This window comes from Pyxicephalus adspersus, chromosome 7 (assembly GCF_032062135.1).
Source record: "Pyxicephalus adspersus chromosome 7, UCB_Pads_2.0, whole genome shotgun sequence".
NCBI lineage: Eukaryota > Metazoa > Chordata > Amphibia > Anura > Pyxicephalidae > Pyxicephalus > Pyxicephalus adspersus.
In genome coordinates this window covers 32,012,031-32,030,095 of record NC_092864.1, presented here as the reverse complement: position 1 = coordinate 32,030,095, position 18,065 = coordinate 32,012,031, and the positions used below count along the sequence as shown (strand labels likewise).

Genomic DNA, 18,065 nt, shown 5'->3' with positions numbered 1-18,065 from the left:
GCATAATGAGGCATGTAAAGCCAAAATATAAAGGCCTACAGGTGTGGTTGTTGTGATACTTCCCCCACCTCCTAGATTGTAAGCTCCTCGGGGCAGGGTCCTCTCATCCTCCTGTGTCACTGTCTGTCATTTGAAACCCCTATTAATGTACAGCGCTGCGTAATATGTTGGCGCTATATAAATCCAACACAGGATGTGTGTCACTAACACTGTAATTTATGTTTTTTTGGTCTCAGTATGTTTTAGCTATCTTTATTCTGTTTAAAACTAAACATAAAGTGGGATTTAGTCTATCCTAGGTATGCACTATAAATTATATATTATGGTGTCCCAGATTGCCATAAAGTGGGCATCTTACTAATGAATAATAATCCTGTCTCCTCATAAACTCATCACATGAGTCACTTCACACCCGCACCCATGTATTTTAGGGTGCTTGTCCCCTCCCAGACGCACCCAGCAAGCAGGTGTAATCACTTCATTGCATCCAGACACAGGATGCCAGAAACAAACATGGCCGTCGCTGCTCCAACACGCCCCTTCCATAAATTGACATTCACGTGACCAAAACAAGGCTCTGTCAGACATGTTGACTGTGGGCACTGACGTCCAAACCCAGGTTCTGCAGCTGACAAAGGCACAAGTTCTCGTATACTTCTACGTACTCGGGTATAGTTGACAGATACCATTCGTCGTCAGGGACTAAATTCATGATAATCAGGCGAAAACTTGCCCTTAATCACGGTCTCAAAGGAGCCACAGCGGAAAGAAAATGTTCTAAACTCTGACGTCATTTCCTCTCAGCTGACGCACCTTCATAACAACAACATCCCAGCTGGGAGCCCCGGAGGTTCTGGGCATTGACAGGGCACACAGGGGCTTCGGGCACACTGAGGGGGTCAGCAGAGCCTGAGAAGTGTCAGGAGGACCTCGGCCTGGAAGGAGGAAGGAGTAAGGGTGAGGGGGCTGTGCTTATCATCAGAGGCTGGGGAGAGAGAGCTCTGCTGTCAGGGTGGGCTGGCTGTTTAGTAAAACATTTGCTATTAATAAACAAGCTGGAGTTAGAATTTTCATAGCTAATTTGCAGGGGAGATTGGTACATAGACCAGGATCAGGGGAGACCATAGAGGAGATCCAATATCTGGATAGGCCAAGGCCAGGGGTGATCCAATATCTACTTAGACCAGGATCAGGGGAGATCTACTGTGACCATAGACCAGGGCCAATTTATTATCTAGATAGGCCAGGATCAGGGGAGATCTAAAATCTTGCAGATCAGGATTAGCGGGTGTCCAATATCTATACAGACAAGGGTGAGGGGAGATCTGATATCTTCGTCGTTCAGGGAGGATCTAATATCTTCGTCTTGGTCTCCGGGGAGCAGAGGGTCAGGGAATTATCTAGATCGATAGAGGACAGAAAGGATCTATTTGCACTGACAGCTGTTAGGAGAGATTAAATTTGCCCAGTGGTAGGGAAGATTTAATACCTGATTACACTGATTAAATATTATCTAAGACTGATAGCCAGCACCCTACCTGTATGGATAGATTCATTGAGGAGGATCTATCACTGGGATTGGTTGGCCTAAAGGGTAATTGTAGCAGAATAGAAAAAGGGATACAGTATCTAGTATAGGGATAGGCTGGCAAAGCTGAGATCCTCTTCAAGAATTAGCTTATATTGTGGGATCTGGTGACCAAGGCTCTATCATCAGGATAGGTTCCGAGAAATCTGATTTGGAAAGAGATCAGTTGCTCTTCATTAAGAAAGCTTTTGGGATAGACGGAATCCAGTGTCACGTTTATTAGGCATTAGATTATCAGCTTAGGCTAGTTAGGTTTTACTTACATAACCATCATAGCCCAAATAAAAGCTTGCTTGGTATGGGCATAGGGTGGGCTCTAATTGTAGGGAAATTATGAAATAATTGTTGCTAGGTAATTATCCCTGCTGTTTATATACATTTAAAGAAAGGGAAGGGTTGGATTAAAAAAGTATTACAAAATTATGTAACATTGGCTAATGAAAGCAAGTTCTGAATTAGATCACGTTTAAAGGAAGAAAAGGAGAGAAAGAGATTCCAGCTGTATGAAGGGACAGTAAAATCCAAATATCTAGGAAAAAAATGAGTTTTCATTTTTGGGCTTTTGGAGTTGTCGCTGGTCTGTAGATCCAGGGAATGTGGCGGAGAGACTCAGGAGGAACCTTATTGTATCTGAGTGTTGACTGCGTACCTTGGCGGTGGAGTTGGAGGAACTACTAAATAACACCTAATTATAATTAAACCATGAGTGGCAGTAGTGCAGAGTCCTCGGCTTCTATAACCAGAACGATGCCTGGAGAAGATGTTGCTCCGTGGCCTTCAGGAGATCCATTGCAGAGTGAAGAGAGAAGCGGACGACTCTCTGGAGCATCAGAGGAGGACATGAACTACCTAGAGGCTGATCTGTATCATAGACTGAACGAATGGGGACCTTTACTAATTGCAGGGCAACGACTTCTGGTCTGGGAACAGCCCCTGCCTAGCCTGATAACAGCTGCTGCTCTGCATGGAGTATTTTGGTAAGATTCTGACACCCTATAGAACATCACACGATGCATTGTCTTTATAATACAAAAAATCTGCCAGATATCCAAAAATAGCAATATTCTTGCAATGTTTTACTGAAACAGTGGCAGAGTTAATGCTGGATAAATGTTAAAGCCTATGCAATAGTAAATACCTGGTGCCAAACCTTAGTTTTTTTTCTTTTGTTCCGAATGGTCCTTGCTTCCTAATGGGTCATTCCCTATTTAATGTACAGTGCTGCGTTATATGTTGGCGCTATATAAATCCTGTTTAATGATAATATTTCTGCCTAAAACAGATATATTCGTACCAGGGGTTCATGACCTTAATATGCTTTTACTCCACCCATTGGATTTCCCAATAAATGTTCATGTTCCATACGAGACTTTAAATCATTATTAGTCCTGCTAGGTATCAGATGTCAATAGCTTGATTTGTACTTTACACATGGATACATTGAGAAAGAACAGGTTAATTCAATAAGAATCCTATAATATCTTTTTATATAAAAACTATAGATCAAAAATATGCAAAGTAGATACAACTGTCTGCTGTTTTTTCGTGCAGTCAAAACAAAATTGAGGTCTCTTTACTGACAATAATGTTATCTGCTTGTTATCCAAAACATCATAGATTTCTCTATATATCAAACCCGTTTATTTATTTTTGATCATTCAGAGATCTTCTCCTGTGTCCCATTATTTGGTTATCATCCCCTTGTATTAGTATGCCCATTCCATTCATCCAGTAATATAGCATACTTTGCAAAAGTTGGTCACATGCAACTGGACTGTGATATCGAAGGTGTTTCTCTTCCTACTTATCCAAAACCAAGTGTCCATCTTTATAACACAGGCTTTTGTGTGTTTCTTGTATTCTATAGTTGCCAGCATTTTTGGGTCAAAGGCTAAGACGGCAAAGGTTCTGTGCCTGCATTCCTCTGATGCCAGAAATAAATGAAGAGCCCGGAGTCAGTGGAAAATGATTGTATAATGATAACTGATTTTAATTGATAACTGATCTTTTTTTTTTACATGCATTTTCTTCGCAACAAACGATTCAACAAAAAGAACAGTGAAGGCATCATTGCATTGGGATACTCACCTGGCCATTTTATTTATTTTTTTTTATCCCTGAGCGCTTCTGTTTTAATATTTATGCATTGTGATGCAATAAAGGACGCATTGTTTAATTTCTCCGGGGGTCCCCTGAGTAATTAAACGGGAATTCTAAAGCCTGAGGATCAGGCTCAAGAGACAGACCCAGCAGTATGTTTAGCTAAAACACAAGAAAGTGTAAATTTTCCAGTGATGAACCCAGAAATTTTTTTACTCCAGGTGGGAAGAAATTGTAGGCTGGTGGCTGCCCCTGTATTGAATTGTAGAGCCACACTCTTTAGTAACCACTCAAAAACAGCCAGGTGGTTACTGAAAAGTGCACTTAGCTTAAAGGGGCTAGGGAGAACACTGCCTGCAATATTATAATAATTTTTTTTAAGACGTATATATTTTGCATTAGTCACATTGAGACAGGTTCTCCTTAACGTCGGCTTTATTGCTGTACTTATTTTTCTTTGGCTGGTAAATGGATAGCAATGAAAAGGCGTTGACGTTGGTTTTCTTGTAATTCCAGGCTGTTCTCATACCTGTCCCCGCGACCTCTATTTTTGATCAGCTTCTTTCTTCTGTGTCTCCTGGGTGTGCAACACTGGAAGATCTGGATACTGCAGCACTGTAAAGGTAACACACCTCTGTCTGACTACACCTTATATAATCTGCTAGGGTGGAGTATTAACTTTTGTAATTTCATTACAGCCATGAGATTAAAAACTGCATCAAATCTACATATAAATTACATAGAATGCAAACATTGTCATTGTAAGACGGCACCTAAATCCAAGCAAAAAATCCGTTCCTGTGACAACAGGAGCACGGAAAGTGACTGTGTTTTAGGAGAATAGTTTTTGTTTATTATTATATTCTGTTTATTATGTTCTGGACTATAAAATACAATATTATTTTTTAAGAAATGGGTAAACAAAAAAGCTCAAAACTTAAAGCTGAAGTATAGCTAAAAATCAAAAGTGATCACAATTTTTAAATGCATTCACCTGTCTATCACATGCACCAACATTCTTTTCTTCTGGGTTTCCTTTTATGCTAGGATACCCGGCATGTCTCAACCTTATTTACTGAGTTAGGCTACATACACACTTTTGTTGTTGGAAAGTTTGTTGTTGTTTCACGATCCAATGACAAAAGACTGAAAGGTGCATGAATGGGCACTGTACATACAGCACCGACCTGCTCTATGAAGGGGATTGAGCGAGCGGCTTACACATACGTAGCTGTTTGTTAATTACTAAATCTTTTTGTTTCACAGTTCAATCTCGGACAGAATCATCCAGTGACAGGTAAGCAAAGACAAAATTATTTTTTGCAAGAGAATACCAGAAAAAAAATTTGTATGTGCTGAACTTTTTTTTAAAGCCTGACCTAAACTGACAAAACAAAAAAACACCAGGAGGTGGAACTATTTGACAAAGAGACATGCAATAGAATTATATCATCCAGTAAGCAAGAGGGATCACTGTCTCCATGGCAGTTCGCTTTGGAGCTGGGGGTGAAGGTGGCCCCTTCCATGCATGTAGCGATGATGGGTCCTGGATCTGTCATTGCTGCAGGGCGACAGCACAAGGTAAGTATGCGCCATAATCGGCACATATGGTGTGGATACCTGCTGATTATGGCAGAAGCTCACCACCCAGCAATGGGTTAAGCTCTGTAAAAAAATTGCTCAGGCACATGAAGAAGTATATAAAGCTGACATTGTTGACTTAGATTTTAAAATGTGGCAGCAGGTAGAATGAAAATATCCTGTATTCTCAATCTCTTCACATGTTATATATCTTAACTAAATTGTTAACTGTGATTCAGCATTTGTGATGATAGAAAATGATACAAAAATGTGTTCAAAATCCCATTCCAAACTTACCTTTGCTGTGTGTTTCTAGTGAAACGTTGGCAACTGCAGGAGGGTCAAGTCAGCACCGGCTGCTGAGTGTACGAGAGCTGTGTCATTACCTGGCAGAGACGTGGCTCACCTGTCAGCAGTACATCCAGGAACTGCTACTTTACAAAAAGCAGAACCCTGGAAAGGTGAGTCAAAAAAGATTTGGTCAGGCTGCTACTTGATATGATTTATAAATACAGATATTTGCAGTGAGTTGGGTCTTTGCTTGTTCCTGTGGGTAATCATTGTTAAAGACATAGGTGTGATTCATCAAACATTTTTTACCTCAAAACAATTTCATCTATATTGTGTCTGTACTGATATTTTTTCTTGACTGTACGGACTGAAGTCTTTGTTCAGTGATCCAATTTATCTTGTAAATTAAAAGTGAAAGCTCACGTTATTACATTTACTCCTTAATGCAAACTTGTGTATTGCTAATAATTGAAGCAAAGTATTAGGATTGCTATCTCCGACTGCACATACCCGCCTTTTTGTCACTCCCCCACCAGGGGCAAAGAAATTGTTAAGTACTTCCATGTGACGGATTCCATTTAACAGTACTGAGCCAATCTCCACGCATAAATGTTCTCACATATGGAGAGTCCATAGCACCATGTCCGTTTCAATCCTGACAAATTGTATCTTAAGTAAAGCAACTTTTTTTTCAGTGGTGTAAAGTGCTGTTGTGGGAGTGGCATGCATGGGCAAAGCTCAGGTTCAGTTAAAGTTATCTGTTGCAAAACAAACTGCACAAGCCTCTCACATTACCTGTAGTCATTTTCATTTAACTGTATGCCATTCCCCATAATGATGTTCACAGCTGCTGAAAGGGCATTTAGTGCCCATGTTTTACACATGGAATATGTGGTATGCAGCGGCATGTCTTTTCTTCGCTTCCTGGAGTGGTAAATGTCTATTTTGCTAAGGGCTCTTTAATTGCTTTGTAAAATTAAGGAGAGTATGGAAATGCTAGGTGAGGTTGGCAGGAGGTACAGTGAAAAGTTTCAAGCCCATTACTGAGAATGCCCAAGATCAGGGGCCTATCCAGGAATAAACATCTATTGTGCTGACTCTCCTGTTATTTACCCAGTATAGGAAATTAGGGTTATACTAGCAGGTATCTAGTTTGTATCTAGTTAAATAGCTGACTGTTCCCATGGGCCTTATGTTACCTGTAAGTATCTAGACTTTAGATGTATACTTGTGTCTCTGTGGATCCTTTGAGTCCTTGGCCCTTGACTTGTGGCCAAGTCAACCATAAACTTTTCTTTTTCAGTCCTCAACCCCACTACTGCAATTCAGCTGTCAAATACTAGAACTTCTACTGCCAATAATGTTCTAGCATATGAGAGTTATATATCCAGGATTTCTCTATATAACTCTTGGCCAGATAATGTTACACAATTGATCATTCAAATTCATTTTTCTCATACAATTTCCCTGGCTTTTTGGAGATGCCTGCTTCATAAAAAACATGTTCCCGCAAAGCAAAAGAGCATGTTTATATGACAACTTCTATGCAGGGCAGATCAAATATTTTACTGCCATGTTATGTCTAGGCAAACCTGACCATTATTTTTGTTTTTGCAATGGGACCTAGGGGTTGGTAACTTCATATTTGTATATCCAGTTTGTTCATTTTCTTCTCTCTCTCTGCCTCAGTTCTGTGCCATGGTTTGTTCGTGCTGTGCAGTTTTGGCTGTTGTCGGACATTATGTTCCGGGCATTATGATTTCCTACATAATACGTAAGATCTTCCATAACTGATTTGGGATTTTTGATGCTCAAGCAAACATATATATGTGACCACAGCTCCTTATGTTTTGGTTACAGTACTCAGCGTCCTATTGTGGCCACTAGTTGTATACAGAGAACTGATCCAGAGAATGTACACCACCTTAGAACCTGTTCTTATGAAGATTGATTATACTATGAAGGGGGAGGACCTGCCTCGTTCACACAAGAGTAAGTTTCACTATATCAGTGGTTTTAATGCAGGAAATATTAGAGGTCCAATACCTCCTACTATATTACATTTGGGCAGGTTAGGCTCTATATTGCTATCATTTGACTTATAATGAGCATTTCTGACCATTGGAAACCTCTATAGTCACCCACAGAGAATTTACATCTTGTTAAACAATTTTCTGTAGTTCTGCCATTCTAAACTTCCAGTCAGGAACCCAAAATACAAAATGTGAGCAGGCAATCCTGTAAAAAAAAAAAAAAATAAAAAAGTATAAAAACGAAAATATATTTAGGGCAGCGGGGAGATACTTGCAATCATTACTTGTTTGAGCTCTTGGCTCATAGCGTGATGACATTGCAGCTTAAAAGCACTGCTTGAATTGCAAAGTAAGTTTTCCATAGTATGTGAAATATTTTTTAGATCAATCACAATAGTAATGTACAAAAAGACAAAAAATAACTAACGCCTTTAGAAGGTAAACATTTGTTGTGTAGCCCAAATGTCATCTTTTCATTTTGTTGTCATGTAGAACTGTCTACACCAGCTTGTAGGTTTATATTGCTTGGATGAATTTTAGCATTGATGAAGAAGTTTGCATTTAGCTACATGCTTGGTACACCATTTGCAGTCAGCTTTTGTGATGCAGCCATTTTTACTCTCTCTCTTTCTCCAATCTTAGAGAGACAAGTGAAGAAGGAGCAGGAAGAGGGTGAGGAGCCTACAGCAGAGACAGACAGTGAGAGTGAGATTGAGCTCTCCGGCTTCTCTCCTGAGGTGAGTGATCCCACTATGGTTTCCTTCTGTAAATAAAGATAAATATATAGCAAGCTGAATTAAAACTTGTAATGTCTGTTGTGGTGTTCTGTGAGCCTTCAGAAAACCAAAAAAATTAGGAGCTGACAAAACTCTGAGTCATTGCCCCGTTAAAATTTGCTCCAAAGATGCGGGCTTTAAGGTTTCCATCTGTTCGGACGCAGCAAAGTTCCCTACTAAAATCATGGGAGCTGATAACTTCCTGTGCTTGCTACCTCTTCTGACTGTTATCATGTACGTTGTTCCCAGCTATCTCTGGGAACTACAGTACTTGTCTGTCCCCCTATGTATGTGGAAAGGGGGCAAAGTGTTCTGCAGTCCTATCTCACTTTCTGATCCTGAATGACAACACTTCTTCTCCATACATACAGTACAATGAGAATTGTCTCTAGGACAGAACATTTATTACTGGTAGGAAAACCAGGTGAAAATAAAAAGAAAATTAATGCTACCACCATGCTAGCCTGAGAAGCTGTGATATGTTATTTTACTTTACTGGGGTTACATTTTAAAAAAGACAATTTAATTTAAGGTTATTAAATTGAAATGCAAAGACACTGATATACTTATGTGGTAAATGTGCAAGATTCTACTGGCATTCTGACCGCTGCCATTTGAAATCTCTACTATATAGGCAGTAAACATTGAATGGCAGGGATCAATTGTTTTAGGGTTCAATAGGACAAAGTAGAACTAAAGAATTCACATGATATGATAATGCCCCCGCTAATTCTATTTTGAAGAGTCATTTACTAACTTGTTACATTCCTTTCCAGATGGACGTGCGGATTACAGCATTGGCTCTGTCTATAACTGACTCAGAGCTGTCAGATGAAGAGGCCTCTATACTGGAGAGTGGCGGGTTTTCTGTATCCAGAGCAACTACCCCACAGCTGACCGATGTGTCCGAGGGTGAGATAACTAATCTTTTATAAGACAATACATCTTAAGAAGTAGGCAAGTTAAGTGAATGCTAAATAAATACTGTAATGTGATTTATGTGTCCTTTTGTGATCAGAACCACTCAGGCTGTGTGAGATTGGGGCCAATTCAGGGTTACATGCACATGTGTTGACAGCAGGAAGGGGAAAAGAGATCACATTCACTGTTCAATCACAAGCTGGGAGTAGGAAGTTGACCTAGCTGTTTGCTTACTTAGTTTTTTGCCAACTGGTAACCTGCAATTAAGTAAATGGAGTCATAAAACTAGTATTTTATGTTTTGCCCACCTTTTTTTCCCTTATAATAATAATAAAGGCGATATAATTGGAACAGGGGAAGGTAGGTGGGCTTGCTGGGCCTTGAAGTCATGGAAGCCACACATTTTTTTTAAAAGTAACAAGAGCAAGCCAGTTTCATTAGCTATCTTATTTAATGTACAGCATTACGTAAAATACTGTTTAATAATAATAATCAGTTTTTATTTGCTGCTGCTTTTGTATTGAATGGAAGATTTATTTTTGCAGCAATATAGTGAACAAATATTTTATCCATGAACATTGTAAGGTGTTATGAATGTGCCTGTGTTTTTAACCAACGCTGTGATATAATGCTTAACAATGCCCATGACAGTGTGAGCTCAAAGAAGGTAAGTTGGATGATGATTGATATCGTATTCTGGTGGTGTGCTTCGGAATGGTAAGTTTACAGGAACAGTAGTGGAAATATGATCATGATTTAGTGTTTCAACTGTGAGAGATTTATTGTTTCGGTTTCTTCTAGATTTGGACCAGCCAAGCGCTGTGCCTGAAGATGCTGTACCTGAAAAAGACCATACTGATTCTCCTCTTTGGCTAGGGCACCATACAGTAGATGGGAAACACTTGCCAGCTGCTGAAACACCCCTTTTACCAACTGAACCTCTGTCCCTAAACCCAGAAGAGCTGGTTCCCACACTGACCTCCCCGCTTCACTTCGTCAACACACATTTCAACGGGAAGGGCCAAACCGCAGGACTGGAAATTCAAATCCAGGCCAGGAGCCAGGAAGATTCCCTGCAGAGCCCAGTAGCACCTCATAGCCACCCGGAACTCATGCGTCCCGAAAGTCAAGAATCTAGTGGAGACGGGGAAGATTTTGAGCTCCTGCTGCAGGAAGAGGTTGAGGAAGCCGAACAGCACTTGGCTGCCATTAGCTCCCCTTCGTCAGCCTCTTCTCATCTACAACCAGAAGACAAGGCTTCCTAGGTCAGGAGAGAGCTAGACAGAACTCCTCTCCTTTTGCCATGTCTTGCCTGTCACTCAGAGGTTTATACACCGCTGTACATGCTGCCCCCTGCGGGATGACAGCGGAAAGTATACACTGGGCATTGGCTAAAAGCACAGAATATTACCCGTTTTCTCTATAGAGAAATGGTTTGTATCCAATTTAACCACCCCTTCTTTTTTATTTTCTCCCCATGAACTCGATTATATTGTTTTTACATGCATTTAATGGTTTGTTTTTCTGTGAAACTCCTGCTAATCCAGCCAGCTGGCTCCATGACTGGGAACCTCACCAATCCAATTGTCTGCTAATCAGGCTGTGTTTCATGTAGAAGTGTTGTGCCGGCTGCACAGGTTTTAATTTGACTATTGTTTATCCAGTTCTGCAGCTTGAAAGTGTCCTAAAATGAGTTACCACTGAATATCCCTCCTTTTTCAATCTTTTTAGTAGGAGAAGCTAATATCTGACCATTGCAATAATTTCATGTAGGCAATTCTTTGCACTTTCACCTGTTTTAGAGAGAGTAGAAATGCAACCTAATGTTGCAGCTTCTGTAAGACAATTACAAGCTTTATAATTGGGTTCATATGTTCCACATCTATTGAAATTGGAAGAGATGAAAGTGTAATGCCAGGATTTAAAGTGTACCTGTCACTAATTTAAAGGGACCCTGTTTCCAGACCACCAGATTATATGTACATTTACCATATTTTATGCATGTATGTGTTTTTACCTGTAAAAGTTTATTTTTTGTTTACATCCAAAAGCCCTGGGACTGGTCGCCTCTGGGTGCAGCTAGGATTAACATCCCCATTTGGATAACTTTTCACACCTTCCCCACTTTATACATAAAGGTTATGTAGTGAAGTAAACATTTAGAACCAATGGTGTCAGTGGGGTAATTTAGTTCCTAAAAAAGGAAAAGGCCTCATTCTTTAGAACTATGGTCTAGCCGACCTTCTTATTGTATTGAAAAATATGTTTGTTGATTGTTTTCTTTTGTGTATCAGCAGAGTGCCCTCCTACAGCACCCTGGCATATTAAGCAGGACCCCCTGTCCCAAGTATGTTTGAGAGTGAAAATGGTGATCATATGGGGAAGTCATGTTTTTGGATTTAGCTGCAAAACCATATTTAACCAGTAGGTATTGCTATAGTCAAAATTGTAGTTGCAGACTGTTGTCCTAAGACAATGTGGAGAGGGGGACCCCCTCTGTTAGTGCATGGAATGGTCCTAACAAACAGGAGAATGCCACTTTTTCTGGAAATACCCTTTATTTGATCCTAGGTAGGAGAATGTTTGATACTGATCCAGCAATAAGATCCCACATATCATACCAGTACACTATTAAATGATCCATTGTGCTATTATCTCTTAGCTTGGCTCTTGTTTAGAAGATCTAGATATTTTCAGATCTTCTTCCACTGACATAGAGTTATGTGAATAAGCTGTGATGTCTGCAAGGACAGGACAAGTCCCCCCCGTCATTGGGTGGTGGCCGCGTCTGAAATGTTTAGTTATTTAATCATCTTTCAAATTCAGATGTTTAGAGCACTAATATTTATTGTGATATTTGGTTATCTAAATTAACATTCTATAAATAGTTCCATTGTTTTTGCAGCAAATGCTTATTGTTAGAGAGTGAAACGAATTTGATAAAATATTTACTGACGTTTTTGTGTACAGAGAAGACAGCAGGACTTTAAAGTTCAACTCGAGCCAAAGGTTTGGTTAAAATCCAACTGCAGCCTGGGGAAAGAATAAAAAACTGGCATCAACCTTCTGGGGGAAAAAAAACATATGCCCTGCTTGTATATTCAAATACAAATATAAGGAAAGTACAAGAAAATTCAAACCCTTGCCTGGAGTAGTGGTTGGTGGCCTGGCCCCTTTATAATTAATAATAAACTTAGAAAAAAAGGAGACAAAGAACAGGGTTTTGTTGAGGCCAAAGAAATCATGTGTATTGGTAGCACACAAGTGCTAAATCAATAGGAAAATTTGGTGTACGTTATAGAGCGGCTCATTAACCTGACAAATTTCGCCCTTTGGCTTGGTTGGAGCAGCCATGGAACGGCAATGTCATCTGTGGTGGGTGATGAAAAGGATGACTAAAAAATTCCTGAACAGTTGATTCTTAATTTTTGGAGGGAGCTTGAATTAATAAAGATTTGTTTTTCCTTAACAGGAATTATTGGTATTGGAAATCTTGGGTGTGGAGTAGTGGGGATACACAAGCTTCTCAATGGTATTGCAGGTCAGCATGTGCAAAATTATATCATCACTTGACATTCATGAGCCAGGGTTTGGGCATTAAGTTCTAGATGGAAAGGTGTAGAAGCAATAAGGAGCCCCCCCCCCCCCCTTATCCTCGTGACAACCTGCCACACACTGACAAACAGAATTTTACAGGGACAGTAAGTGATGAGAAATCTTCCCAACAGGCACGCTGATAGCAACAATACCTAATAGAAGTTCTAACTCTTCTTAGCTTTGGCCAAACCTTAAAAAACATTTTGCCTGTAGTCGCATTTTAAATAACCTATGCCTTTTTGATTGTCTTGTTTTTTGTATTTAGTAATAAACTCTTTAGCTAAGCACGACAAGAGTCATTTATGGCTTCTTCCACAGTTATGTCATACACGGGTTCCCCTCGGAGTTCTGTTGAACTGTTGTATTCTTTGTAGATTTTCCATACTTTTATGATAAAAGAAGTGAAGGGATATCCTGGAAACATAAATATGTTTACATCATATTGGTTGTTCCTCACTACTTTTGGCCAGGGATGTCCTGGAACCCCCAGTATTTATTGTCCTGCCAGCACCCAACATGACTGACCATAGTAAAGCCAGTGTGAAAGTAGAGATTCTATTACAGCTTGCAGAGCAGTCACTTACATTCAGGCTGAGAATAGAGGAGCACTGGATTCCAATCCTAATGTTGGTTCTAATCAGAAGAGGGTCATTCTTGTTTATAGTTGCTTTTGCAGACTCTTGGAGATCCTTTTGGGCCGCTGGGACAACTAACTTACATGGAGAGAAGGAGATAGTGAGATAATAAATCCAAATATATTCGTTTTTCTCACCATAAAGCTATAATTAAAACAATAGCAGCTATCAAATTTTTGGATATGCAAATCCCCCTTCATCGGGGTTTCACATATGCAATTTTATCTCACTGCAGTGAAGCTATACCTAATTATAGAACAGGACATTTATAATTTATCCTCAGGACACAAAAGCCCTAAATCCTAATGAAGTGAGACACAACCTGCAATTCGCATGCATTGGCTGTTTTTAATGACACCCTATTGTGACAAAAAACATCTGAACAGATGGGGCATAATCCTGAATTTAAAATTTTCACCATTATCAAAAGAATCTTACCATGGTCAGTGACAGGTTCACTTTATTAGTTCTCTGGGCCAAATGATTTGTGTGATGAAGCCATTTTCATGGCCTTCTAATTATTTAAAATTCAATTTCCATTCTCTGATCATTAGATTTAAGTCAACATAAATTAAGGTGAAGGTATTTTTTATTATGTGACGTCAGGAAGGTATCCTTGACTTTCTTTAACAAACATAAGAAACGTAAGACTTTTGCCTCTACAGAACCAGCTGGGAGATGTGTATTTCCTAATCTTGCTTTGTATATGTGCTGTCCTGTGTGTGTGTGGTGTATGTATATATGGTATGTGTGAGTATTTGTTTGTGTTTGGAATACACTGTATATATGTCTGTAGCGTTGTGTCTGTCAGTATGTGTGTAGGTGTGCTGGGGATGGGCGTGTACAGTGTATTATATTATGACTAACCCAATGATGAAAAGAGAGACTGCAATTGTATGTAGAGATCATTCTTGTTACCCCCAACTCTAAATAAACTCATTAAAGTTGTTACTCAATCCTGCAGTATGTGTCAGACAATTCTTATTTATAACGATACTGTCTAATTGTATTGGTAAATGGTATGAAAAAAAAAAAGCCACCAGGAGGTAGAGTTCATTGACAGGAGACATGCAATGTCCATGTCAGTGGCTTTTTATTTTAGCTTTACATCGACATGTACCGATCGGTTCTAAACCAGCCTCAGGAGACAATGCGCAGGAGTTACATCATCAATGGCTGAAGAGGATTGCAGTCTTCGCTGGAGTCCACTGTGGAGAGTACGCCTTTCTCTGATGCGACAATGACAGGTCCTGGACATTAGATTGTGAGGGTCAGCTAGTGACTGGACTTTGTGGAGTGCTGCGTAATATGTTGGTGCTATATAAATTACTGTGTAATAATTTGTTTTTTGTAATTGATATGAATGGAAATCGATCAGTATATTTTCTTTTGATCAATCTCAATGGAGATTAACGTGTGCTCCTGTTCCTAAATTCATTTGAAGAGCAATGCATTAAGAGGTCTCCAAAACTTAGATACTTGATCATTGGAAATGTTCTGACCTGGCTGCATAAGGTCCTTTTGATTCTACACTTGATATAGGTCACATCTGGTGGATCAAATTGGAAAAAACTTCAAAACTGACCAAGTCCAGCCTTACAGATCCTTTACCTTCCTTCAGACTGTGGATAGACAGTGAGTAAAGAAGCAGCAGACTGACAAGCTCATTTCTCTTTTACTCTGCCATCTTTCAGGGATGTCGTACTTCTAATATATGACTTGTGATCTGTTTTGACATCTCTGTCCAGTGTCCCAATATCCTCCAGCTACAGTTCAGGGAAAGGTAACCCCCCCCCCCCCCCCCCTTCTCAACTACACATAAGTCCCTCAAGTTCAACCACTAGGGCAATATACGTATCCCAGAATAAAAACTCATAGACATAGTTGATCCAGAGGAAGGCAAAAAGAAGCTTAGAAGTCTGGTCCAATTGGCTCCAACAATACACAAATACATTGTGTAATTCTAAATCTGATGTGGTTGATCTGACACCTCCACGGGTTTAGTTATGTAATGTTCACATGGCTGCTGCTTCTCATTTCATATCTGGTAGCTGCACAATCCTGATAAGGGAGGCCAAGAGAAGGGAGGACCTTCCTAGACACCCATGCCACTCAATGCAAAGTTTGTTATGCTCAAAATCTACATTCCAAAACCTGGTAGAGAAGGAGGTGTCTGAATTGCTTCAGCAGCCAATCACATTCCAAAGACTTCCACATGTTAGGAAACACGACCGTATGCTGTGAACGAGTTCCTTGTAATTTGCATTTTACCTAACAACAAGAGAGCACCCAGACAAAACCATGAAATGCACAAGCATATCATGCATAGTACGTAACTTGACCCAAACAGAATATCTTAACAATGAGGTGCCTAACGCAGGATCACAGTTCTGTAACATCACAATGTATGTTCTAAATTTTAGTGTATTTGGTTTCATTATTATTATTATTATTACTAATAATAATAATAATTATTAACAGTATTATTTAAATAAATATTAGTATTAATATATAGCGCCAACATATTACATAGTGTTGTACATTAAATAGGAGTTGCAAATGACAGACAGATACAGACAGTGATACAGGAGGAGGAGCTTACAATTCATGTCTCGCTTTATTCAGTTTCTTAAGCAAAAATGGTTCTGTAAACCCACTGATACGTTTTACAGTTGGAGATTCATTGAGTGGCAGCATTTCCTGTTGCAGGTTGACAACGCTAAATGAATGCCTTTAAATTAGACCCATTGGCCCTGATTTAATAAAGTGTTCCAAGGCTGGAGAAGATACGCCTTCATCAGTGAAACTGGGTGATCCAGCAAACCGGGAATGGATCTGGTCCAGATATAAAAACATTTGCTAACAAAAAGCAAATGACTTTTAGGAAATCCATTCCAGGTTTTCTGTGTCACCCAGCTTCACTGATGAAAGTGTATCCACTCCAGCCTTGGGGAGCTTTAATCAATCAGGGTCATTGTAGTCAGCCTGCTATGTGCACTCCTTCTAAATGTTGTCATTCTATCAGCCAAAACAAAGCAGCTTGCAGGACATGTGCAGAAGCTAGATATTGTTTAAAACTGTAAGAAGTATTATTCTTAATAGGCACTATGTATAGGAGTTTTTAGATAAATGTCAACCGTTTTTATTTTATTGTAAATATTAACCATAAAACATTGCCATTTATCATAATCACATTAGAGTTTTAAAAGACACTATATGTAAGATTTTGGACACAAACAATACCACTGTGAATAATCAGCTTGGCCGTCTAACAGTATCACTTTGGATTCTGACGCGTTATGCAGGATATCATCTGCTTCATCTGATCATGGTACTTAGAAGTTGTACGGAAAAATTTACAAATGTAAAAAATTGTATTGGTACTGAAATATCATTGGCATCCCACAGGAAAATGTCATATGTAAAAAGTCTCCCACCTTTACGGACTACTTCAATAGTCCCAAATATCTTGTAGCATACTTGGCAGGGCTGATAACCCTTAACCAAAAGTCTCATGTCGGCATGACGTCTGTAGGTCACCACATCATTTAATGTGTGCCACCCTGGTGCACTTTTTTAATGATTAAACTCTATGAAGGCCAAAAATGTATCAACACACATCAAAGAGCCTGATAATAACAACAGCGTATGAGAAGCTCTGTGGCAACACGCATTAGTATTGCATGCAGAAGGTTCAGTAAGCACAAAGCATTTCACAATGTACAACAATTGGCAATTATATCATCATTCAAAATCTCCATCTGTCAACATTAAAATTTCACCCCAATGTCCAATCAGTGACATTGCCTAGTCTGGGATGATGCTACCAGTCTACTGCAGGTAGGAAAAAGCATTTCTTCAGTCTCTGTACCCCCAGTGAATGCTGGTGCAATGTACATAGCTTGTTTTACAATCCTTTTTCTGCTTTAATGTGGCCCCATCCCCTCCTTGGAGAATCCATGGGCACCCAGCATGACCCAGCTCAATATCTGGCTTGTACTAGTACATTAATTGGTGATCAGTTCGATAGCTGGCATGTACAAGGAGCCGGATTCATGACGGCTTTATTACAGAGCTTACTACAAACCTGATTTGTGATCGTTCAATATCTGGCAGATGCTGGGACCTGATCTGTATCTGACTCACTGGTGATAAAACGGTGATTTGCGGTCAGTTTAACCACAGCAATAGAATTCAGATAGTTTATGACTGCTGGATAGAGTTCCCGCCATGTTGGCATGTGATATGAGCCAGATGAGAGGAGGAAATGCTGTGTGTGGGCAATGCCAATGCTTTAAAAGTCCTTAAAGTAAGCCCAATCACTAAAATCTCATATAAGCAGTAACATGTTAATGTAATTTCCAAAATCACATCTGACCGACATTATTCTGCAGCTTTCAGGACCCATTCAGATCTATAGGTATAAGATGGGGAAATACAGGTGCATTCATACACATTGGAGCCATGCAAAATTGTGCATTGGGCTGCTATTAGGAAAGAATGTAGCATGCACGTTACAATGTAATACCGGAAAGCACACATG

The 18,065-nt window shown here is 39.6% G+C and overlaps 1 protein-coding gene across 1 annotated transcript; it reads left to right on the top strand.

Annotated features, from left to right (window-relative positions):
* Positions 1 to 796: 796 nt before the first annotated feature.
* On the top strand, positions 797 to 14,485 carry RETREG2 (reticulophagy regulator family member 2). Its single transcript, XM_072418025.1, has 9 exons — positions 797 to 2,565; positions 4,205 to 4,311; positions 4,955 to 4,985; positions 5,586 to 5,730; positions 7,250 to 7,334; positions 7,421 to 7,552; positions 8,236 to 8,330; positions 9,146 to 9,281; positions 10,092 to 14,485. Exons 1-9 carry the CDS (start codon positions 2,291 to 2,293, stop codon positions 10,553 to 10,555), a joined length of 1,470 nt encoding a protein of 489 aa, XP_072274126.1. The 5' UTR covers positions 797 to 2,290; the 3' UTR covers positions 10,556 to 14,485.
* Positions 14,486 to 18,065: the final 3,580 nt, after the last annotated feature.

What these genes read in the sequence shown, in the direction of transcription:
- RETREG2 (XM_072418025.1), top strand. Translation starts at nt 2,291, where the DNA reads ATGAGTGGCAGTAGTGCAGAGTCCTCGGCTTCTATAACCAGAACGATG. An exon ending in TATGATTTCCTACATAATAC is followed by an intron (nt 7,335 to 7,420) that starts GTAAGATCTTCC and finishes TTTTGGTTACAG; the next exon opens with TACTCAGCGTCCTATTGTGG. An exon ending in TCTCCGGCTTCTCTCCTGAG is followed by an intron (nt 8,331 to 9,145) that starts GTGAGTGATCCC and finishes ATTCCTTTCCAG; the next exon opens with ATGGACGTGCGGATTACAGC.